At 60.8% G+C, this 24780-nt stretch overlaps 1 protein-coding gene across 5 annotated transcripts in view; it reads right to left on the bottom strand.

The window, feature by feature from the left end:
- The window catches only part of ANO1 (anoctamin 1), a 157694-nt gene that overhangs the window by 16257 nt on the left and 116657 nt on the right, over positions 1-24780 (bottom strand). For 4 of the 5 annotated variants that reach the window (XM_057317266.1, XM_057317267.1, XM_057317268.1 and 1 more), the window contains 10 exons: positions 13104-13186; positions 11169-11180; positions 10496-10567; positions 8027-8104; positions 7045-7119; positions 4739-4940; positions 4521-4632; positions 3612-3669; positions 1748-1848; positions 851-996 (listed from right to left, as the gene is read on the bottom strand). In XM_057317266.1, the coding sequence (XP_057173249.1) occupies positions 851-996; positions 1748-1848; positions 3612-3669; positions 4521-4632; positions 4739-4940; positions 7045-7119; positions 8027-8104; positions 10496-10567; positions 11169-11180; positions 13104-13186 (939 nt within the window). The remainder of the gene's footprint in view (positions 1-850; positions 997-1747; positions 1849-3611; positions 3670-4520; positions 4633-4738; positions 4941-7044; positions 7120-8026; positions 8105-10495; positions 10568-11168; positions 11181-13103; positions 13187-24780) is intronic. The other variant, XM_057317270.1, reaches the window with a different exon arrangement.

Genomic DNA, 24780 nt, shown 5'->3' with positions numbered 1-24780 from the left:
GCACTCGTGGGGCCACCCTGCCCCTTGACACCCAGAGCAGGCCTTGGGTTTGCTCAAGCATTTGTTTAAAGTGGAAGGTCCCAGGTCCCACCCTGCACCGACCAGGGGTGGGCCCCAGAGCCAGCATTTGAAATGTGCTATTCATGGTGGCTGGGGGCCCGACACTTTAGGACCCCTCTGCGGAGGTCTTCCCGGCCTCCTTTGCTCGTCTGTTCACTCAGCGAACATGTACTGAGCTCTCACCATCCACCTGAACTGTTCTAGGTGTGGGGGTATGGCAGTGAAGAGAATAAAAGGTCCTGTTTTCACAGAACTTTCATCCTTCTGCTGGGAGGTAGAGGTAAAGGCCTGATGGGGACTGCAGATGCCAGCTGGTGACAAGAATTAGAGCAGGGGAAGAGGCAGAGAGTCACAAGGGTACAGGGGAGGGGCTTCCTCCTTTTAAACACTGTGGTCAGAAAGACGCCTCTGGCGGAGGACATCCTGAACACAGCCCTGGGAAAGGGAGAGAGTGAGTCATGCAGGTGTTAGGGGGAGAGCATTCCAGACAGGGCACAGCTAGTGCAAAGGCCCTGTGGCAGGCAGGAGCTCTGCGTGTTTGGGTAACAGCAAGGAGGCCAGTGTGGCCGGCATGTCGGGAGGAGGTGAGGAGAGGGAGGAGGTGGGGTTGGGGGGCTCCTGGGGGCCATGAGAGCTGCACCTGCCCTATCCCCCCCCAGTGCACCCCCCTGAGAGTTCGGGGCCCCCGAGCCTGGGCATCCTGTGCAGGCGCAGCGGCTGGTGACGAGGCTCCACCCCGGGCATCTCCCGAGCTCCGCTCCACCCAGAGGAGGGCCCGGCCGGTGCTTACTCATCTCCATGTACTCTGGCGTGAGGCCCGCGAAGGGCTCCAGAGTGTAGTCCACCTCGTAGCGCTGCCTCCTCTTCACGTACTCGTCATGGTCTGAGGGGCTCTGGCGTCTCAGCCTCAGGTAGCGGATGAACTTCTTCATCTTCCTGAGGGAAACACCGTGTCACTCCAGTTAGCGTCCGGGAAGACGGACTTGCGCGCGAGGACCAAGGTCACTTCCAGGTTGTCTTTCTAATTCTCTGAGCCAGGACTTCTCTGCCGATGATTTCGTGGGCCCTCCCCCGGGAGGCAAGGGCCAAGTGCCATCATATGGTTTCTGACATAAGGAAACAGGTGCAGGGAGAGCCTACAGGGTCAGGGGTCAGCTAGGGCCAAGCAGATGCCGTGAGCGTGGGGAGGGGGGCGGGGGTCATGGAAAATCACCCCAACGTCCCCGACTGCAGCGGGCTGGCTGCCTTGGAGGCGGAACGGGACACAATTCTCAAAGGGCACAAGGTCAGGAAGCACAGTGTCGAGGGGTTCCCTCTGCCAACCGCAGGGGGCTGGCGTGCGGGTCAGGACCATGCCATCCCCAGCGCGCTGCGGAGCAGGGAGTCATCTGGCCCCCCACCCTCTTCTTGTCTACCACGGGGCATCTATGCCCGGCCTTCCCCTCCTGTCCTCACCCCCTCCCTGCCCAGGTCCCACCTCACCTGTCACCCAGACCACCTCAAGAGCCCTCTGGACACCCCAGGGCCCCACGTCCGCCCTGCCCCACCCGGACCCGGGCCCAGGCCTTACTCACGGGATGCCAATCTCAATCCCCCCGCCCCACCCGGACCCGGGCCCAGGCCTTACTCACAGGATGCCGATCTCAATCCCCCCGCCCCACCCAGACCCGGGCCAGGCCTTACTCACGGGATGCCGATCTCGAACAAGTTGTTTTGGATGAGCTGCTTGCCCAGCATGATGATGCTGAGTTGGATACAAAGCTCCATCAGGCAGCCCCCCGGGGCACACTGCGGGACAGAGAGCAAGTGCATCAGACCCCCGCCCCTGCCCCCATCATGGACTCCTGGACAGATGACCGCGGCCCTGGTGCTGTGGGTTGAATGTGGCCTCCACAAAGATACGTCTCCATCCCAACCCCCAGAACCACAGAATATGGCCTTTGTTGGAAAAGGGTCTTTGTAGACGTGGCCGAGTGGAGATGAGGCCATACTGGAGTGGGGTGGACCCTGAGGCAGTGGCCGGGATTCTTATAAGAAGAGGAAGCACACGGACAGAGAAGTGAAGGCCGTGCGAAGGCAGAAGCAGACGCCGGAGGGCCCCCGCCAGAAGCAAGGCATGCCGAGGATGCCAGCAGCCCCCAAAGCGAGGGGCAAGGCTCGAGGAACCGTCTCCCGAGCCTTCGAAGGAGCACAGCCCTGCTGGCTCCTTGATTTTGGACTTCTGGCCTCCGGAACCATATGAGAATACATTTCTGTCATTGTAGGGCCACCTGCCCTGTGTTACAGCAGTCCCAGGAAGCGAATGCACCTTGCCTACAGGCTGTCAGGGCTGGAATGGGGCTCAGAGAGGGGAGCACATTGCCAGGCAGTGGGCAGTAGCAGGGCTGGGTCTAGGGGCCCCTCCTCCTCCCCCAGGGCCGGTGTCTTGGTCCCACGTACTGCTGCCTATCCATGGGCCCTGCATGGCCGTGGCAGCCTGGGCCCTGTGCGGTTGGGAAGCCACGTGGTAAGGCAGCTGACCACCCCTCCGAGGCCAAATGTCGCTGTCCTAGGTGGGCCTGCACCCACTGCCTGAGGCCGGATGTGGGCAGGCCCGGGATGGGCCAGAGGCTTAACCCACCTGAGTGATAGAAGCTCAAGGGACATTGGGTGACTCTGGGGCACAGCTGACCCCTCTACGGGTCTGGAACAAAACTTTTTATACTATTACCACAGATTTCATGTTGGAGAGCCACCATTTCATTAAAAAAAATGATATCCTTTGATTTATTCTATTTTACAAAGGCATTTCCCCAATTTCTCCGACCATTAAAGAATTTGACATGGTATCGTTTACAGAAAGGCCGAAATCGTATAACAGGAGAGCACTTCATGGGTTTTTCACAAACATCTGTTCCGGTGGGTGAGGCCCATGTCTTGGGATGTTCAGGGCCAGGACTCAGGGGCTTGAACCTCTTGGCTGTGCCCCAGGCAGCCAGGTCACCCTGTACCTGAAGGCCACCGCAACCCTCTCCACCCCATTTCCCAGGGGCTTTAGCAGAAGACCCACCCCTTGTTTTCTAATAAGCTGAATTATCCTGGGCATTGGAAATGCTGACAGGTTTCCCTGACAGCTGACGTCCCGGTGGCCCCGAAGCCCCGGCTTGGTCTAGCGGGGCCACTGGGGCAAGTCCCGTGGCCGGTGCGCTAACCAGACCCACAGTGGCTGCAGAGGCTGAGCAGAAGCCAAAGGTCACCAGCACTGATTTAGGGGGAGAGAGGCAAGCATTTCTGTATTAAAGTAAAAGGATGAAGCTGAGTTCTGTCTCGTCCTGATTAACCAAACTTAACAAAAAAGAAAAAAACCACTCAGCATCTTACAGAAAAAGATAAATCAAACGGCTGTTATTCTTTTGTTGAGTTTGAAGAGACTTTCTCCTTTTAGGGTAATGCTATATGGACACGTCAAATAGGCTCAGAGCCCCACCCCAGCAGCGGGTCAGCAGCAAAGAACCCCCTCCCCGGAGGAGGGAGATGCTACCCCATAACGTTTGCTGTGTGGACGTGCTTACCTCTTCCATCCGGAAGGAACGGAAAATGTACACATAGTCGCCCGGGCGTCCGACGAACCTGGAATGAGTGGGGATGGTGGGAGGCGAGGGGCAGCGCGGGGAGACCCCAAGGTGGGGGCTGCAGCCTTGACGCGCACACAGGCTTCCGGCGGCTGGTACACGACCACTGTGGTGTGCTGTGGTCGCGTGTCCCAGGAGCTCCCAAACCCACGATGCGTGACAAGACGGGGTCTCAGCAGGAAGCCAAGAGGGAAGGGGGCCGGGGTGGCAGTGGCAGGCGTGGGACTGAGGCAAAGCTGCCTAGCGTAGACCTTGCCACCTGCCACAGCCTCATCAGGCTGGGGAGCGGTGGGGACCTCTGAGGGCCTGCTCCGTGGTCACGGATGATCTCAGGGGGCGTGGACCCCTTGGCCGGGCTCTGGGACCCTGGTGCGGGAGGGTGGCCACTATATGACATGATGCTGAGGAAGAAGCCTAAGAGGGATTCTGGGATCAGACCTGCTAGCCCCGGGCAGGAAGGGGGGGTGGAGTCTTGATGCGTGGACCACAAGCCCCTCCAAGCCCAGGGTGGCTCGGAGAGTCCGGGCATGGAGTTTACCCCACCGCTAGCCTGGAATGCCAAGCTGGCCATGGCTCTGCTTTCATACCTACTCCTGCAGCCCTAATCCCGTCAGTCATCCACCCATCCACTGGGGAGCAGCTGGAGCTCGTGCCCAGGGTCCCCGTTGCTCTGGCCCCCCTGCAGAAGCCAGGCCTCTCCACGAGCTCAGTGGCAGTGGGAGCCACTCTGAATGCTCTGCCCTGGGCCCAGGGCCTCCCACCTGCAGGGAGATGGGGAGGAGAGCCTCCTACCGCCCTGGGAGGAAGGAGGCGGGAAAGGCAGTGAGACTCAGAAACTGCAGTCCCTACCTGCCTTTGAAGAAAGCCACGTAAAAGATGGGTGTATAGGAATTCACGAACTTCAGCAGGAAAGCCTTGAAGATCAGCCTCTCCTCGAAGCTCTTCTCCGTCTTTGGAACCTCTAGAAGAAGCGGGATGCATGTGCCCATGTACTCGGCTCTCCGGGCGATGAAGCTCAGAGAGGGTAAGTGACCAGCCCAAGGCCCACAGCATAGATGCACACTCACCAATCTTGGTGAGCCAGCGGGCTATGCAGCCGTAGACCTCGTCCAGCAGGATGATGACCACCAGGTTGATGATGACCGCGGTGGCTGTGACCGTGACCCGGATGTTGGACCGCACGGATGGGGAGGAGTTCATGGCCAAGGCGGCGGCCGTGGAGATCCTGTAGATGATGACTCCCAGGACGATGGCGAAGGTCACCGCGATCTGGGAGGGAGGGGAGCTGGCCAGGTGCGACCAGAGCCCCCCAGCCCGGCTCCCCCCACCCGGCAACAATTCAACTTCAGCACGGATGGGCTCTTGTCACTCCCTAATTGCCAGGCTCTATGGTGTCAAAGCTCCACAGACAGATGGACAAGGAGCTAGTTTCTGTTTTATGGAAGAGGACACTGAAGTTCAGAGACGTTAGCTAACCAGGCCAGGTTGCCCAGCTCACGAGCCGGGATTGACCAGGTGAGACCGTGGAGCCTGACATTCCCGGGATCTCTGCTGCCACCTGTCTCAGGGCACCACGCCTTCTTTCCTGCCCACTGACCCCAACAGGGCACCGGGTGGCCGAAACCCGAGGGGCTGGCCTGGCTTGTGTGAGCCAGGCTGACTCCGGGGAAGAGGGGTTCTCCCCGAAACACGGGTGGCCCTGAGCGGGAGGAGGGCTGTTCCGGAGGCGGGTGGATGTGGGGCAGTCCAATCCCCAGGGGCTGCAGGCCTGGCTGGGACAGATAGTTTGGGACCCTTCTCCCAACCTCTCCACGAGCCACCCACACACCTGGCTCATCGCTCGTCTGGCCAAACCCACCAGTGGACCAGAACGTTCCATAAAGCTCAGACTGGCAGCTGCCTGGGAGGCTGGGGTGGGCACTGGCTAGGCTGGTGAGTTTATTCTATGTGGAGCAGCCTGTCTGCCTGAGTTTCTCTTCCTTTTCCTCACAGACCCTAACTCACTGGAGATGACCTCATCCTCACGCGGTCCCGCACTGGGGTGTGGATGCGGGGAGACCCCAACCCCAGGACGCACTGAGGACGGAGGGTGGCTGTGCCTGGCTGTCGCTCACACCTGACGCCGCCTGCGGGTCGGGCTCTGCACTCTTTCCGTTCCCTTCTGGGTGACCTGTGTCACTTCCTCCCGCTCAGGGCGCAGAGGGGAGGCCCTGGCCCGCTAGGATGGTCCCTCACGGCTCCTGGCACGCTCCTGCAGCGGCGTGGGGGCTGCACTGCGTCTCAGGTCACGGCTTGGAAAGGCCGTGGCTGGCTCAGCCCCGAGGGAGACTGCAGCCATCAGAAATCTAGGAAAGCTCCTATTTTAGACTTTGGGCTGGTCCTGCCGCTTCTGCACACATCTGTGGGTGCTGGGCGGCAGCCACACCCTGCTCGGGAAGCTCTGGCAGCCCACGCCACACCCTGACCACACTCCCCGGCCAGCTCCGGGAATGAGGGCTTTCCTTGGAAACTCCCTCGCTCCTGCCAAGGGGCCCCTCCCAGGGGAGGGCACCACCCCGGCCTCAGAGGTGGCCTCGTGCCAGCATGTGGCGGTACAGACGGGCGGCCGGCCCGCAGGGTGACTCAGTAGGAGTGTGTTCCCCGCTTCCTGCCAGAGGGCGGGTGTGCCCCTGCGACACGCAACACCTCCGTGGGCAATACCCCCTCTGGGTTAAAAGGGCCGCCGGGGTCTGGCTGGTGAGTTCGACCTGGCGTTGGCAGGACCAGGAATATGGGGAGAGGGCATTGTAGGGGCTCAACCCGTATTTGCTCAATGAGTGAAGCTCCTGGCAGGGGAGCAGGGGCAGAGCTATGACTGATTCGTCCATGAGCAAAAACCAACACGAGCCCTCGCCTGCAGTGGAGCTCGCACAGAGCAGTGGGGCCCTCGGGGCGGAAGGCTTGCCTGGCACCTGGACCCACCACCTCCGGCCTGGTGGCCTGGGGAGAGGAGCCAGACCTGCGGCCTCTCTCCTCCTCAGCAGGACGGAGTGGGATTGGGATTGTGAGGACTCAGGGGGACTCCCCGCAAGGCCGTTGGGCTGCTGGACACATGCTCAGGCCCCGGTTCATGGCGGCCAACCCCAGGCCCTGGGTACCGGGCCACAGGACTTGAAGCTCCTGGGCTGGACAAGGGACTGGCCATTTTTACAGGGACCTTGGGTCCCTGCAGACTCCTTGGCCCCTTCCCATTTTAGGGGCAGTGGTGGCCACTCCCCCCACTCTGGGACGAGGGCCAATGTCACGTTGATGCCTGACTCTGGTCTAGGTGAGTGCCACACCGTCTCCCCGTGGGCCGCCCTGACCTCTCCCACCTCAGCCTTCCGGAACTCACCATGAAGACAATGGAGACCAAGTTGGTGAAGTAGGCTGGGAACCGGTCTCTCCAGGTCAGCTTCACCTTGTCCGTCTGCAACACCAAACAATGTCGGGTCACCTGGTGGGACCCGTCACGGTGGAGAGAAGTCTGTGCGTGCACGCGGTGTGTGTGTGAACAACTCGGACAACAGAAAAACTCAGAAACACCTTTACGACAACACGCCCGCAGGTGACAAGTGAAAGCACACGTCCAGCATCCGAGGAGGGGTCTGGGGTCTCATCACCTATCAGATGCTGCCACGGAAGAGTACTCGTGTTTGGGAACATGACTCCCCTGCGTCCCTGGCATCATGGCGCCAAACGCTTTTCTACATCAGACCGTTAGGCCCGCGTCTGGGGGACGCCTGCATCTGGCCCAAGCCTCACTACGAGGCTCGAAGATTGGAGATGTTTTGCCCTCTGCCACCCAGACCATAATAGTTATTTTTCCTGCGCGGGGCAAGCTGAAACAGGCAGCTAGCATTACAGGTTAAAACGCCGATCGCCGCGGCGACACGGGGCCTGAAGGCTGCCTGGCTCGGGGACGGCCTGGGCTGGCGGGGCCCTTGAGCAGCAGCTCGTCACTAACCCGCGATCTTTCTAGAACGGGGGTGGATTTTTAAACGGGAAGAGGCACGTATTAGGACAGAAAATGCTGACGAGGGCGGTACCCCGGCACTCATTCCAGGGGCGGGTGGCATGCGTGTTAGCGGGGCGACCGAGAACCACACGCAGGCAGCCGTGACAAGCACGCTTCACGAGCTCCCGTCCCCCCCAACACAGACCCACGGAAGCCATGCAGTGACATCTCGACACACGTCGCAGCTCGATGGGTGTGGCAGGAAGGCGAAGAAGCGTGTTAAAAAAAAATACAACAGAGTTTGTTGAGGAAAAACACAACGGACTTGGATCGTCTGCACACAGTCAAGACTCGCGTTGCCCCCGAAAGAGAAAAGTACCAATTTCACCCCCGCCATGGCGGTCTTAACCCTCTGCCTCCATTTGTTTGTTGACTCCTCTGGAATATGCCGGCGCTTCTGAGGGCGGGTGGAGGGAACAAGAGAGCACCGTGGGGTGAAGCGTGACGAGGCTCGGGAGCCGCGGGGCCCAGGCCCCCCGCCGTGTCCCCGTGGCCACGGGTCCGCCCCCGCAGGGCCAGCTGCCAAGGCCGATGTGGGTTGCGGGCTTTTGAGACCAGCGGGAGATGCAGACGCCCACGTTCTAAAGGAAGGGGGGCCGTGAAGGCCTGGGAACGGCAGACTTCCCCAGATAAGGCTTGGCGGGGCTTTGACCCGCCCCCTTGTGAGGTGGTCACTGTGATTTCGAGGGCGCTTATCACGCAAAGACACGCAGGACGCCATGTCCAGAAGTGCAGGTTCAGGGGCGCCTGGGGGGCTCAGTCGTTAAGCGTCTGCCTTCGGCTCAGGGCGTGATCCCAGGGTCCGGGGATTGAGCCCCGCATCGGGCTCCCTGCTTGGCGGGAAGCCTGTTTCTCCCTCTCCCACTCCCCCTGCTTGTGTTCCCTCTCTCGCTCGCTGTCTCTCTGTCAAATAAATAAATAAAATTTAAAAAAAAAAAGATAAAAAAAAAAAGAAGTGCTGGTTCATGTGCCAGCTAAGGGGTGGGTCTCCTTCTCTTCTGCAACTGAATTGGGTGCCATAGCTGGGGGAAAGAATTAAAGCCAAAAATTGAAGCTGGGAGCCGAGTGACAGAGAGGAGGAGGTGAGGGGTATGGCCCCCCAGACACAGACGGGGCCTGGGGCGCCCCCAGAGCCCTGCGAAAAGGAACCCCATACCCCTGTGGCTCTGGCGATGACAGCCGGGAGGCGGGGTGACAGAGTCTGGAAGGCACACCTGGCACGGCTGCCCAGAAGCGCTGTTTGGCCTTGGTTAAGGTCTGGACTTAAAAGGACTGACATGTGTCACGGAGCCTTTTAAGTCCTCATCCGTGCTCACCAGAGGGCCACTGTGAAGGCACGGGGTGGATGGTCTTAGGGGCCATATATCCCGACACAGGCGGGGGGGCGGAGGGTGCCGCAGGGAACACAGGTCTTAGTGGCCCACAGGGGAGGCCTGTTGGGCTTCTGAGGCTGTGGTGTCCAGGCCCCTGCCTTTGGGGGGACGAGATAAGGTCTCGAGGGTCTCACGGGGAGGTTCAAGGCTGCTGGGTGCCTGCCCAGGAGGCAGTATGCACGGGGAAGGGCAGACGTTCGTGCTTTGTGGTCATTCGCAGCCTCGAGTCCCACTCAGACTCCAAGAGGCTGTTCGGGGAGGTGCACCCCCTTGCTGGCTGCAGCAGGACAAAGCCGGATTTTTGCCATGTTCCAGGAGCTGGGGCCCGAGAAGGGGTTTGTGGCTGTACCCACTTTACTCCCCCCAGATGGGATTTTGGGCAATTGCAACCCTTGGTCCCTTGGAACCAGCAAACCCTGTCCGTGTGCCACAGTTACAGGAAAGGTAAACCCAGGAGTTCGCCTGATCATCCCCAGAGGCTGAGGTGTGAACGGGAACGTGGGTGGGGGCTGCTCAGGGAGCGTCTGCTTCCCGCCCTTCAAGGACGGACACAAACTTCCCCAGCCACAGGAGAGGCTGCCGGGGGCCTGGGCCCTCCGCGCTTGTCCCAGGGCGTATAAAACACCTCCATTTAAAACCCCTAGAGGTTTGCCAGAATTGAGGCTGCAAACGTTAAGACACTCAGTTCGAATGAGAGGTTTGGGGAGAAGGAAAGTCACTTATCATAAAGAGATGGTGATCTTCAGAACAACACAAAACACCTCCCTCTCAATCCCACGTCTCTGAGGGAAACAAGGAGTGGGCCATTGGCTCTGGGACGCTGGTGGGGCAGACCCTTCTATTTCATACGTCAACATCGAACACAAGGGGTGATAAAATGTCAAGTGTTCTATGAAAGAGCAGCAAAGCTACCTGGTTCTTAATGGTGAAATGTTGGCCGAGGTCTGAGATACCCTCAGGGTAGATCAAGACGAGAGATGCATAGCAGAGCTGGACAAACTGCAGCCTGTGGACCAGACCTGGCCCCTTACTTGTTTTTACAGATAAAGTTTTATTGAATACAAGCAGGGCCATCTGTTTACCTGCTGCCTATGGCTGCTCTCGAGCTACAGAAAGCACTGTCGTTGTGACAGAGGCCAGCAGAGTCAGATATTTATGCTCTGGCCCCTCTCTGGGGGCCAGCCCTGAGCCTATACTGTTGATGACCACATGGTGTTTGCTGAGCCCCTGGCCTATACTGTTGTATGCACACAGTGTTTGCGGAGCCCCTGCTCTATACTGCTGTGTGTACATGGTGTTTGCTGAGCCCAGGTATGTACTGTTGTGTGCACACAGTGTTTGCTGAGCCCTGGTCTATAGTGTTGTGCATACAATGTTTTATTGCCAGGAAAGCCAACTGGCAACGGCCACCGTACCTCTTTGTTTTTGGATTCTTTCCTAAGCGACTTTTCCAAGACTCTGGCTTCATATTCGGCTCTGGGATGGTCCTGTGAAAGAAACCAAGTCAATGAGAAGCCTTGTTAACTGTGAGTCTGAGACCCTCGACATGAGCACACATGACAAATTCAGTCCTTACACTGGCCTTGGGCACCCTCTGGGGGCAGTTCGTAGCTGGCTGCTTGTACCATTTCCAATTTAGAATGCCCCATTCTCGGCCCATCCAGGATTCTCCCCCTGGTTGGGAACCCCAGCCCATTGGCATCCACGTCCCGGAGGCAGGTAGTCTGTGCCAGGCTGCCACCCGCCCCGCCTCCCACTTTCTCATGATGAACACCCAGCCATGAACTGGCCCCTGAGAATGTTCTATCAGGAGCCGTGGGGGTCGAAGAGACGGCAGTGTCAGCGAGCGCGGGCAGACCAGAGGTGCCAGGCCTCGGGGGAGCCCAGAGCAGGTCAGCGAAGGGCGCTGGAACAGAAGAACGAGGGGTATGAGAGGCCCAGAGATGGGGGAGGAAGCAGAGACCCCTGCCCGCGGTGGAAGAGCTGTGGGGAGCTGCGCGGCACAGACAGACGGCTCAGTGTGCGAGGAGGCCCCTCTCCCAGGGAGACAGGCTACAGGAAGATAGAGGAGTGACAAAAAATCCAAACCTTGACCGCCTCCTTCAGGGAACCAGGACGTAAAACAAAAGCAAAAAGATTTCATTACTTTGTGTTGTGTTCGTAAGAAATAGGCCGCGTCCTCTAGAGATCATTTTCTTAAGAACTAGGAAGAAGGTGGATGGACACAGGGGACAAGGCGGACGTGGGGAACTGGGACCGGCTGAAGTCACTGCACAGGTCACGTCTGTGGCCCGTGGGGTTTTGGAGGCCCCCAAGGGAGCGACGGGTGAGACTCAGGGAAAGGGCCCGCAGGCCAGACGCAGGCCTCCCTTTGTGCCGGGCGCCAGCCCCGGGGTCAGACTCCATGAGGCTTCCCCTCAGTCACCAGCTCCCCGAGGAGGCCCTGGCCAGCCATGGGGGAGGGGGAGGCTCACTCGGGGGGGGGGGTGTCACTGGGTCCTGCCGGGGACTTGTGTCCAATGGCTCTGATCACCAAAACTAAGCCCCCAAGCTGTCAGGGGGAGGAGATCACGGGATGGGTTCCTGGGGGGTTGAACAAAGGGGACCACCCCCCTTCTTTCCCCAACCACAGGTGGAAAGGACACTGTAAATCTCCTAAAATAATAAGAAAATGACTGCTTTTTGTTCTACTCGAATCTTTCTCATAGAAACAGTTACAGGGAAGGCGGCTTGGCCAGGTGGATGGCTGACCCAGGCTGGGCCACCGGGGCAGAGAGCTGGGGTCTGTGCACGGCCGCACCCCTGAAGAACTGCCTGCCGGTGGACCCGGGCGGATGCGGCCACTTGTGGAACGGGATGACGGAACCTGCCATAGAAGAGGGTTGCGCCCGGAGGTGGAGAGCCGGGTGACCCGTCCTGGGGCACCTGCTGAGGCTGGGCCCTGCTCCCGACCTACTGACCCTTTAAGAGCCCCTCGAACCCCATTGAGTGAGGACTAGGAGAGGTGAGGACACAGAGGCACAGAGGCTTCCCCCAGGTCCCACGGTGAGGGTAGTGGCAATTCGGGATGGGGCTCTGTACCCTGGCCCCTGAAATTGGTTGTCGCTAAGCCGCTGGGCCTCTCCCGGCAGACCCTTGCCCCCTGGTCTCCTGCCGACGTTGTCGGTACGGAGCCTGCACACGGGCTTCCCGGGCGGACGAGTGTCCGGCCCTTCAGTCTCAGGAGGGAGCGTGTCATGGGGGCCACATAAGAGGAACGTGAAAAAAATCAGTGGAAGAGATTTCCATGTGACAATAAAAGTGCCCGAGAGCTTTCTTTAAAAAAAAAAAAAAAAAAAAAAAAAAAAAGCATGGGGGGCATCCGGCTGGCTCAGCTGGTGGAGAGTGTGACTCTTGATCTCAGGGTTGGGAGTTCGAGCCCCATGCTGGGGGTGGAGTTTACTTAAAAAAAAAAAAAAGCATGTGCTTTATAAAAGTAAGTAGTGGGGGGGGCCCACCCCTGACGGCTCTGCTCTTGCCATGGCGAGGGGCAAAGCTTTCCTCCTTATTCCCCCCCTCCCAGGAATTCTGGCTGGAGCTGGCGATTCAGGGATGGGGCAATGGCAAGGCTTCCCCTGAGGGGCCCTGGGGCAGGGGTCCCCCGCCAGCCCGGTGGCCACTCGCTCCTGACGCCCTTCTCCTCGGCGCACAGATACACGCAGCACCTGCCTGTCCTCGTCTTAGGGAAGGCCTCCCTCCCACTCCCCCTCCAGGCCCGACGGCAGGTGGAGCGCAGGCTCTGGGGGCGCGGGAGCAGCACCAGGGGCAAAGGCCATCTCAGGGCCTAGGGGCGGCAGTGGTCCCCTCGCAGACCTGCCAGGACGCCCCGGATGTAACGGTCTGTGCGGGGAGCCTGGGCCTGTGTCCACAGAAGCTTCGAGATCCGAGACTCCAGCCGACCCCAAAGGTCGTGCTGGCAGCGGGCGGTGACTCAGCACCAGGGAGGCGGGGTGGGGCACGGGGGCGCGGGGCCAGCCTGCTCACCTCCTCCTCCTCGAAGCCCGTGAGGTCCCAGTGATACCTGAGCCGCATCTGCTTCCGCTTCCAGTGCTCCATGAAGGTGGCAGCTGTGGGTAGGGGGAGAAGAATCACCCAGGACGGACGGGCACTCTCGTCTCCGGCACCGTCCGGACCAAGAACTTCACACCAGTTCACCCGTTCCGCCCTCCTGTGGACCCCACGGGACGAGGACACTCACTTCCCCATTTTACAGATGAAGAAACTGAGGCCCAGAAACATCAAGTCCCGGCCAAGTTTACTCAGCCAGCCGGTGGGGGGCCAGGCAGGGTTCCAGAGCCTGTGCTCCTAACGTCCTGCTCCATTGATCCTGAGGACCCCGGGTCACAGGTGGGGGTCCTGGGGTCACAAAGGGTGAGGCGTGGGCCAAGGCCACTCACTCAAGCTTCAAATCCCTGCGGACGGTCTGGCTGCTGAGCTGCACTCCTAGCTGCTGCGTCCTGCTTCGTATTCCCAGGAACCTCAACATAGTTCAAACGTGGCCTCCTCCAGGAAGCCCCTGATCACCCCCTCAGTGTCGGGAAAAAGCCCAACTCCTCTTGGGACGCTGCTCGCTCACGGTGTCCCCTCTCCCAGTACAGGGGCCCTTCTGGTGTGTGGGGCGGGGATGCTGCCTGGTCCATCTGGATTCCCGGCGCACAGCCCAGCACAGACAGCTGCTAGGAGTGCCCACCGGATGAGCGAATGGCTCTCGTGAGCACACGACCGTGGAGAAGCGACTGGCTGAGTCGGTGATTATTACAGCTCCCCCCACCCGAGGGACAGTTGGCAGAGGCCGGGGCGGGGGGGTCAGGACAGGTGCGGTCCTATCGTTAAGGAGAGCTCAGGGCCCCTGGGCGGGGAGGTGCCCGCCCTGTTGGAAGAGCTGTCACCTGAGTCTACTTAAACCTCACAGTCATCACGGGAGGAGGAATGGAGTGCCTTGTCAGACAAGCCGTGGCGTCAAGATGGGGGAGATGAGGTCTGGCGCCCGCCCAGCAGTGGGGTCCGTCGCCAGGAGAGGGTGCAGCTTTGGAATGGGCAGGAAGTGGGTCTGAGTCTGGTTCGTCTCCGGGCTCAGACAGCTTCTGATGGTCCGAATCGCCCCCCTCCACGTGAAGGAGAGGTGACAACAGGGCCCCCGAGATCAGCTGTTTTTGATTATGAGCCGCCCAACCAGCTGGGCCGGCCAGGAAACAGCAGCCTCTCTAGGTCTTTGGAATGGGGGTGATTCAATATTGGGAACTGGGCGCATAGGCCGTGCAGGAGCGGGGAAGACAGGCAGTGGATGGAGAGAGGGCTGGGGACTAGGGACAGCAGGAGCCCGCCGCAGGAGCAGGGTGCTGGGACACGGACACGCTGGAGCCCGGACCAGCCAGCAGCACGGAGGGAGGGCCTGCCTGCAGGGGTCAGAGCTGCGGGCACAGCGAAGGCTCCTCCAGAGAGGCCCGGAAGCAGGGGGAGGTGGGAAGTACCCTGTCCCTCCCCTCGGCTGCCCTCTGCCCTCCCACCGGCCTTCCGGTTGGCAGAACCTACTGGGAAACGGGAAAGCAAGGGAGCAGTGGAGGCAGCTGCCTGTGATACAAACGCGCACTCGGCAGACAGACACCGAGCGGCAGCACCGTGGGCAGCACGGCAGCGGGAGCCAGACACCCGCCGTGAGAGCAGGCCCGTCTGCGGCCGCACCACTTCCCAAGGAGCAGGACACAAGGGGGTTTCCTCTGCCTCTTCCCACGTGTCCTCCGGCCACCGCAGTGGGGGAGGTCCGGCCTGCTGCACACCGAGCCCTGTTCTGGAAGGCACCTCGCGCCTTCTCTCCATCCTGGGCCTTGCCGGCCGGGGCAGCACCTCCTCTCAGTCCTGGGCTGAGCCAGAGCAGGAATGTGTGGGAGGGCTGACCACACACACCCAGGAGTTGGCCTGTTTACCTGCCCTGTCCTGGCCTCCCGTGTCCTCGCCATTCCCCGGCTGGCCCATCCCCACCTCCACCTCCCTGGCCACCTGTGCCCCCCCCCACCCCGCGGCATGCTAACACAGCTACCCTGTAATGAGGGCTTGCCCCCGACCACGCTCCATGCTCGGGATTCACCGACGCGGGTAACCCGACCCTCACCACGACGCTATGCAGGGGGATCATTTCTGTTCACGGATTTACAAGCGACCCCAGAGACTCAGAGGGTTAAATGCCACACTCAAGGTCAACTGCAGGTTAAGAGCAGGACTGGGATCTGAACCAAATTCTATTTGGCCCCAGAGTCTACACTTAACCGCTGCACTGACGGGCCCTCCGTGTGGACACTTGATGGTCTTAGTCATACTAAGTCGTCTGATTATTAGAACAAACCTGTACTGCCATTTTATGGACGAGGAAAGGAAGGCACAGAGAGTTTGACTGCTTTGCCCAAGGTCACACAGCTGGGCAGCTGCTCTTTGATGCCAGGCACTCTTGCTTAGAATGTGTGCTATGAATCTTAAGACAGATACGAGGACCCTCTCCCAGAGGTATCTGTGGACAAAAACCAAGCCTGGAGCCTGGGGACAGGAGTGGAGATGGTACAGAGTCAAGCCTCGTTGGCTTGATAATGTTTAAGAAACACAGATGTGTTATGTAGAATAACGAATATTCTGCTTCTTTGGAAATGCGAAGCATTGGTGCCGGAAGGCTGGAGCGGAGGAGAGACCACCTGTGTGTCACACTTCAGGTCCGCCTTCTCTGCTCGGCCGCACACCCCCCCACGCCCGCCGCCGGATGCCGCGGCACCCAGTGTGCACGCCTGCTCTGGAGCAAAGAGGGCGGTCCTGGGGCTCAGGCTTGGCCAGCAGGAGCGCGCATGCGAAGGCTGATGCGGAGCCCAGGGCAGGCCCGGCGTCTCAGCTCAAAGGGCATCGTGAGCAACGGGGCTGGGTAAAGGCCGGAGGAGGCTCGAAGGGCATCGTGAGCAACGGGGCTGGGTAAAGGCCGGAGGAGGCTCGAAGGGCATCGTGAGCAACGGGGCTGGGTAAAGGCCGGAGGAGGCTCGAAGGGCATCGTGAGCAACGGGGCTGGGTAAAGGCCGGAGGAGGCTCGAAGGGCATCGTGAGCAACGGGGCTGGGTAAAGGCCGGAGGAGGCTCGAAGGGCATCGTGAGCAACGGGGCTGGGTAAAGGCCGGAGGAGGCTCGAAGGGCATCGTGAGCAACGGGGCTGGGTAAAGGCCGGAGGAGGCTCGAAGGGCATCGTGAGCAACGGGGCTGGGTAAAGGCCGGAGGAGGCTCGAAGGGCATCGTGAGCAACGGGGCTGGGTAAAGGCCGGAGGAGGCTCGAAGGGCATCGTGAGCAACGGGGCTGGGTAAAGGCCGGAGGAGGCTCGAAGGGCATCGTGAGCAACGGGGCTGGGTAAAGGCCGGAGGAGGCTCGAAGGGCATCGTGAGCAACGGGGCTGGGTAAAGGCCGGAGGAGGCTCGAAGGGCATCGTGAGCAACGGGGCTGGGTAAAGGCCGGAGGAAGCTCGAAGGGCATCGTGAGCAACGGGGCTGGGTAAAGGCCGGAGGAGGCTCGGGCGTCCGTCCTTCACAGCTGCGCCCCTGCGCCCGCACCCCCGTACCAACCACGTGGACGGCGGTGGGTGCTGCCGGGTTCCCTCGCTTCCCTTGGCGGTCCTGCCGGCGTGCTGCTTCTGCAGGCCCCCCCCCTCCCCACCCTCAGGGCCTCCTTGCAGGGACAATGCCCTCCTTTCTACAGATGCTCTGAGCAATCAGGTGACCAGCTAACAAGTGGCAGAAACCTGGACCCAGGACGTCCGGTGCCAAGACTGCCCGGCACAGGGTGGTGCTTTCCCCCCGCCTGAGGGCAAGCTGCGTGCCGAGCCTGGTCAGCATCCAGAAGAAACGGCCTTGAGGACCGCACAAGGGCGCCCCAGACACAAGGCCAGGGCCCCCGAGTCCGGAGCCCAGAGGGCAGCAGAGCACATAGACAGACACAAGGAAGGCCGGGCCAGGGCGGAAGCAGGCGGTGGGGCTGTAATTCTTTCCTCAAACATCTGTCTCAACGACACAATGTTAGACAAACACGTGCTTGTAGGGCGGCCCAGAGGAGGCAGGTGAGCGCAGGACTCTGGGTCTACCCTGGATCACAGCCAGGTGTGAACTCGGGCACGTGACCACCGTGCCCCTGCAGCCCCCGGCTCCCCATCTACACAGGCGGCTTGACGTCCCGCTCGGGGTGCTCCATGGGTCAACCTGCAGTAACGCGTGGGGGCCCCATGGAGGCGCATTCCTCGGACCTGGCCGCCGTGGAGGGCTCTCCCTGAGTCTGGTTAAGAGGCTGACTGTAGGATAAAGGGCCACATGCGGTGTGGTTCCATTGATGTGGAACTCCCAGAATGTTTCCTGGTAAATGCACTGAGACAGGAAGCCGACTGGGGGTTGCCAAGGGCCGGGGGCAGGCGGAATGGGAGCCGGCCAACGTTCGAATTCCTGGGCACCACAGAACTTGCATCCCCAACAAGCCCGGCGGGCCGCACACCAGGGTCTGGAAGCACTGACCTGTCTATCGTCTGTCCTACTTTCCTCCATCCGCCTCTTGTCTTGTCTCCCCTCTGCCACCCGCTCCCCACCCGGGAGCCCTGGGGGCAGGCAAGGCTCAGCTGCTCTCACTCCTCCAGCCCAGGGGTGTGTCCTCCTTGACATGCCACCCCCGGGGGGGAGAGACCAACTTCGAACCTCTGGCTCCCAACACCCCAAGTCTGCTTGCCGCACACATCTCCTCCTCCTCCAAGGGGGGAACCAGAGATGTCTCCCCCGGGAGCTGCAGGACCGGCGGGGGCTCTCAGAAGAGACGGGGCTCAGGCACCAAAGCCTCACTGGGTCACCAGGCACCCTCCTTATGTACCCTCCGAACAAGAGTTCACTCACGAGCCGCCGCCGGCCGTTGAGTTCCAGCAAGAACCCCAGACCAGGTCTCGCTACACGCCCAGCTGGCTCGGGGTGCTCAGCTGGGCACGGCACCGGGAGGGGGCTCGGCCACAGCTCCGCCATCTCCTTAAGGTCCGACCCACCTTCCTGTAGCTTCTTGCAGCCGGGCTCAATCAAACAAGCTCCTTTGTTCTGCACGGAACTGACAAGCTGTTAAAACCCCATTATTATGCCATAATTTCAGAAAATTGATCCCAGCAAAGAGCTAAATGGGGCTCAAAGTTGCTTTGCGTGACACCTTATTCGAGGCTTTGAAATGTCATACAATGGGGTGGCAGCGAGCTGGCGTCTCCGGGACCAGCGTGTCAGTGCCCCGGCTGGCGGACCCCACTGGGGAGCGGACACGAGGCTGGAGCAGCGGGCGGGGACCCTGCCCACTCCCGCTGCAGGCCGCGGCACGTCCGGGGCCCTGTCACTGTGCCAGCAAAGACGTTAGCAGCTGGAGGACAGGAGAAGAAAGGACACAGGAAAGAAGACGTACCGGGGGAAAATGACCCCCTGGAGGGCAATGAACAAATCACTGAACAAGGGATTGAAAGGAGACCGACTGCGAGGTCTCTGCTAATTATGCTTGTCAGCGATCGTGCAGCCGCAGGGACCGGGACCGAGGGGGCGGCTCCCTCTCCTTCCCCCCGCCGGCAGGGGATGGGCCGTGCAGCCACCTCCCAAGCCCTGCAGGCCCTTTCCTGTTGCTTCTGTCTTGATTTATAATACGCTCCTTTTTTCCTAAAGGAAGTGCTTCACGGGAGCGGATTGGCTTTTTTGTTATTTTTTTCCTCCAAATGAGAGCATGTGGACTGAACTCGCACTTGACAGACAGGTGCATTGTTGTCTCCCGGGGTGGAAGTGAAGCTGGAGGAGGTGTGGGGGGGGGGGTAACCAGCGGAGGCACAGATCTGCCCCTTTTCCTACATCGTGGGGGGATGGAATCGCGTTCGTCTCTCAAGGACGGGGTGCTGGTAAGGGCTGGACAGCACCTTTGAGGCTAAGAAGTGGCGCTGCTCTGCACACAGCAGGTGCTCAATAAAGCAGGAACGCAGCGCACGGGCTTCCCTGAGTAGGTGCACAGCATTTGACGAGGTCCCTGCGGTACCGGCCGGCTGAGCGGCGTCCCTGCCTGCCTGCCCCTCACGACCGGCTCCGGGAAACCCTCTGCTCCCCCAGGAGGGCGCAGAACAGAGCTGGGAACACGTCTGCAGGGAGAGAGGTGACCAGAGTGCTAGTGTAGATCTGGGAAGGCGACGGGCCAGGGCAGGATCTGTTGGGTCTGTTACAGATCCGGTAGCTGTGTGATCTCCAGCAAACCACACCCTCTCTGTGCTGCAGTGTCCTCTTCGGAGAGTAACATCCGACCCTCCCTCCAGGGCTATTGGGATGTCACTGAGGTCACCTAGGCAGGGCTCCGGCCCAGGGTTCGGAGGGGAGGGAGGCATGTCTGGGGACAGCTGGGAAGCCGTCCAGGTGAGGATAAATCTGAGATCATCCTTTCAGGAGTTAGAAAGGCCCATCGAGCAGGCATGTCAGCGAGAGCGGGTTCACCATGTAGGCCGAGGGAGGAGAAATGAGCGGCCGAGTTCGGGGCCTGGGGAACCAGAATGCTCAGACTCAAGTCTTGTCTCTGCCTCTCATTTCTGGTGTGAGCTTGGGAAAGTTCCCTCGATTTGCTCATCTGTCAAATGGGGCAATAAAGCCATCCAGCTCCCATGGTCACCGGGGGCAGTAACGAGTCACCGCACCTACCATGCTCGGCATGGTGCCCAGCAGAGCACAGGGCCCGGCTAACAGAAGCGGGTCTTCTCCTCCGGAGGCAGTGAAGGGACATAACCGACAGAGGCCCCCCAGCACAGGGCTATGTTTGAGCCGCGGCCTCCTACGGTCCAGGCTGTCCTCACGTTTCCAATAAGCAAGCGCTCACCAAACCGACAGAACAGCTAACACAGCCAGCACCAGGAACGACGCCTTCGAGGCTCCCGACACCGGCCCAGGCGGCGTGCATGATTACACCCATTTTACAAATGGGGTACCTGGGGCCCAGAGAGCAGAAGCCACTTGCCTGAGGTCGCACAGCTGCTAGGTGACAAGCTAAGAGGTCTGACCCGGAGTCCAGCCCAGGACCTGGCAGTGACGCGAACTGCTTCCCTGTATCCGTCCATCCTGGCACGGCGCCCACCCAGCTGAGTACCGGCTCGGACCCGGGCGTCAAGCCGGCGGCCTGTGCAAGCTGAGCTCCACTGGGGGCTCGAGTGCGCTGCCAGTGAAACTTCCCGGCTCGGAACAGGGACCCAGGAGGCTGTGTGCCCAGCCAGAGGCGTTCCAGCTTCCGCTTGGAGCCTCCTGGGCCCAGACCGGAGGGGCTGGGGGGTAGGGGACAGCTGACCAGTGCTGAGGTCTTGAGGAAGGCCAGGGAGGCTGAGAATGAGGAGCAGAGGGCAGCAGACGCTCAGAGGTACTTCCCAGTGGGTCCAGAAAGGTGAGGGCCGGCCGTGGAACCACACAGAACTACCACCTCCCCATGCTTGCAGCAGCCACAGCAAGGGATCCTCCAACGTAGCTTGAGTGCCTCCCGGAGCGGGGTGCTCACCACCTCCCTGGCTGGCACAGCCTAGCCCTACACAGCGCTCGCTGCTGGAAATCTCGCCCCGTGCTGAGATGATGACTTACAATTTCATTCACAGCCTTGTTTAGAAGACCGCCTTTGCCCACCGAGAGACGTAACGGCGTTTATCGTGAGGCTATGCTTATTTCTGCCTGCATCTGTCCCCCACTCTGAGCAGACGTCCTGGAACGCAGGGGCTGCCTCCTCGCTCTGCGGCCGCACCTCGCAAGGCAGAGTCTAGCACAGTCCACGGCTCTCAAGCACCTGTCTTTGCCAGTATGTGCGCGCTGATGCCACTAACACTCCCTCTCCCGGCTCCCCGGTCCTCGCTGGAGGAAAGAGGTTTGAAACCTTCTCAGCAGAACTCCCGTGTTCCCCAAATCCCACAGATGAGCCCCCACATGTAGAAATCAGTAAAAGGGCTGCTGCTGTTTGAAAGCTAAGCCAGGACTGGGTGAGGCGGGGGAGGCGTGCACAGCACCAAACCTGCGGACTGGCTCAGGGGTGGGCAAGCGTGGGGTGGGCCCCCAAGAGAGGGCTCCAGTGAGGGCACTGTGTCCAGGCACCTCCCTCGCTGCACCCTCATCCTGGGGTAACTGTCCTGTCTGGTGGGAAACCCAGTGTGAGAACCACGGGGAGACCATTGGGTTTTAAACTTTTAGGCCCAGACTGTTTGCTCTGACAAGTGGGACAGACGAGCCCAGAGCCACCGCCACTTGGGAGGGAGGGCAGGGCTGGGCTGGGTCTGGGCAGGAGCTCCTGGGAGCCAGGGTGGATGGACAATCCTGGATACTCTCGATTATCCGAGTATGGACAAGCTGCAGGCACTCGGGGCCATTCCGAGCCCCGTGGGCGAGGGACAAGACTGGCCGGCCTCCTCCTGATGGCTGGGGGGTTGACAGACCTGCCCCTCTCCAACTCGGGCATGGTCTGCATCCACTCTGGGGTGACGGCCCGAGAAGGAGGCGCAGCGCCCCACGCTCGTTCCTGGAGGGGACAGTGAAGGTGCTAGTACTTATAAGACAACACTTGCGATGGCCAGAAGCCAACGGAGCTCTCAGGGCTGTGGAGCAAGAGCCGCGCCCGGCGCCTGGCGCCGAGGACTCGCCACTGATAGCTTTCAGCCAGAGACGCGGTAATTACAGCCCAAGACGGCTCTGCGCCGAGTTCTGGCCGCTGCCGGCTTCTCTCACCGGGCGGGAGAAAGTGGGCCCTGAGCAGTGCCTCCGAGGAGACAGGGCCCGCACCTATGAACTACGTTCTGTTCGGAGAGCTGGCTGCAGAGGATGTGTGTGCCGGGGACACAGTGGGCCTGCTTCCTCCCCACCCTGAGGTCACGCAGGACGGGCAGAGCCCCGGAGATCGAGACCCCCTGTTCACAGTAGGGCACGGGCTGTAACTGTACCGGCCCTCCCTGGGCTTCACTAAAAGCCGGCTCAGCCACGCCCGCCAGCTCTTCTCAACCCTGGGAATGGCCGCGCGAGAGCAGGCACAAGGCGCCGAGTCCCTTGCAAGGATCAAAATGTCCTTTCTTGGCCCGAGCCCTTTGTTTAGAAGAACAGTCACCTGGAGTCTGGGGGCTGAGTTCCTCTTAGAGCTTCCCGTGGGGAAAGTGGGACTGAATGGGACAAAATCGGGGAGCCTGGGGCTAGGGAGGGAGGTGACAAGGTCTTCTGACTGCTGCTCTGGCCCTTCCCACCGGCCCCCTTCCCCATCTGGCTGCCCTGCGCCCCCCTCGGGATAACAGGGTTTCTCACCATTGGCCCAAGCACCTGCCGTGGAGCTTACTTTGGTCTCGAGTGAGAGCCCCCTGGCCACTGTCCCCATCCAAGCTGAGTCAGCCCTCCCTCCACTTTCTCCCGAGCTGCCTCTTACATCTGCTGTCTCCGACTCAAGGATGAGACACAAAAACACATCTGATACAGCAGCCTGACTGCACTGGCTTCTGATTCCTCTGGATGAGAACACTGAGTTCTTAACAGCAGGCCTTTGCTGGGTCTCTGAGATCCCCTGCACCCTTCCCACCTCCTCCCTGCCTCTGGCAGACTCCTTCACCAGGCCCTGCACCCCTGCCACCGGGCCTTTGCACATGCGGCTCTTGCTTGAATCCTGGATTGTAAGCTTCCAAGGGCAGTGGATTCGTCAGTTTGCCTCTCGGGCTTCCCCAAGCACAGGCCCTTTGTAAAACTGACTGATCACCGCCCCCCCCTCCACGGCCAGCCCGCCCCCCTCCCGGCCAGGCGCCGTCACATACGTCTTTACTTCTCATTCCGCCCCACGTGGTAGGCAGTGCCACCAGTGGGTGTGACAACAGTGCAGGACCCCTACTGACTCAGCTACACGCTTGGCCTGGGCTGAGGCTCTGAAGCCAGCACCTCGGACCCTTGCCATCCGCTTCACCGACGAGGAGGCTGAGATTTCCAGGGATGACGGGGTGCGGTGGCAGAGCTGGAGCCTGAGTCCCGAGGGTATAAATACCCACTGGGAGGCCCAGGCTGACAGTCAGGGGGCACTGAACCGTCTAGCAGCTCAGGGGTTCAACACCCCCAGGTCACCCTTGCTCACGGGTCACGCTATAGACCACCGGTGGGCCCTGGCTTGGCAGCCACACGGGCCCAGGGACCCTGAAGGGGCCAGTGGCGCTGGCCAGGGACCCACTGGATGGCGCTTGTGGAGATCCACCCCCCACCCAAGCTGGCAGAGGTGGGGGGCTGCGGCGCCAGGCCCAGGGCACGAGGTCTCGGGGCAGGAGACCCCTGGGCAGGGGCTCCTGCTAAGGACACCAAGCTGCTGTCTAGGTTGGAGGGTGGTGGGCGCACAGCATCTCAGGGGAGACGTCCCGGCTTGCATCCTCACCAGTCCCCACCCCAGAGCTGGCGGCCGCTGCCTGGTGCCCCCCCCCTCGGTTTCCAACGAGTGTGGAAATGTGACCGAGGAACCAGCCCCGCTGCTCAGCCTTCCTCACCCCTCCTGGGCCTCCCGAGACACCTCTCAGCTCCTCTGCACTCCCTGACTCCAAACCACAGAGGTTCAGCTCACCCTGAGCCCCATGCTCCAGGGAGACCGGGCCAGGCAGCAACCTCAGCCCCCGGGCTGCCTGTCGCTCCCTCCCCTCGCTGACAGTTCTCTCAAACACCACCTCGGTCTGAACAGACCGTCTCGGGCAGGGAGGGAGGCTGCCAGGATATGCAGGGCCGGCTCAGGCCCGGTGAAGATCCCGGCATCAGCCCTCTCCTGCCACGGAAGCTGGTTCTGCCCCTGTGGTCCTTTCTTTCCTGGGACGACAGACCTCCCCGAGCCTCCAGCCTCCCCAGAGCAGCTGCCGAGTTGGGAAGCCCGGGTCCTGACTTCGATGATTTGGAGATTCTGAAAATCCTCCCCAGTCGAGAGTTCTGGAGTGTCGTTGACAGCCCATTCCACTCAGCAACGGAGTGCTAGAACCAAATTCTCCGTGCCCGGATGCTCACCTGTCTAGATCACACTGACAGGTGAGAGCCGCACACCTCGCTGGCCGCTGGCCGGGGGCAGCCTCCGTCCCCATCTGCAAACCGAGCAGCTTCTCAGCCCACCACTGCCCCCACTGGGTCGATGCTGTGTGTGCAGAACCGGGGGGGGGGGGGTGGTCCTTAGCAGCAATGTGAGGCTCTGGACATGCCAGCAGGGCTACTCCCAGGCCCCTCTGTTTCTACACCGAGTCCCCGCACCGCAAATGCTCAGTGCCTCTGCCCTTGACATCTTCAGAACTCCGCTCGAGGGACTCACACCTCTTCCAGGAAGTCCGCCCTGACTTCCTCCCACAGGCATCCTAACCCTTAGATCCTGTGCCCTCTCTGCGTCCAGCTCCATCTCCTACCCGAATCCTCCCCTGGCAAATGGCAACACAGGGCCACGGAGGAGGGAACAGGTCAGTTTGCTAATCCAGAAACATCTGCAGAAATGCACCTGGCCACCACTCACCCACCTCCCACACCCCCCACATCTGAGTCAGGTACCAGAGTAGGGAAGCATCCTGAAGGACAAGCTACGTGCCTTGGACTTGGGGTTGCGGTGGCGTTAAGGGCTCAGGTTCTGGAAACCGCATGTTCCATCCTCGCCTCGGACCCTCAGGAGCTGAGTG

Source organism: Ursus arctos, unplaced genomic scaffold, assembly GCF_023065955.2.
Source record: "Ursus arctos isolate Adak ecotype North America unplaced genomic scaffold, UrsArc2.0 scaffold_23, whole genome shotgun sequence".
Taxonomy (NCBI): domain Eukaryota; kingdom Metazoa; phylum Chordata; class Mammalia; order Carnivora; family Ursidae; genus Ursus; species Ursus arctos.
This window is presented reverse-complemented; position numbering and strand designations above follow the sequence as displayed.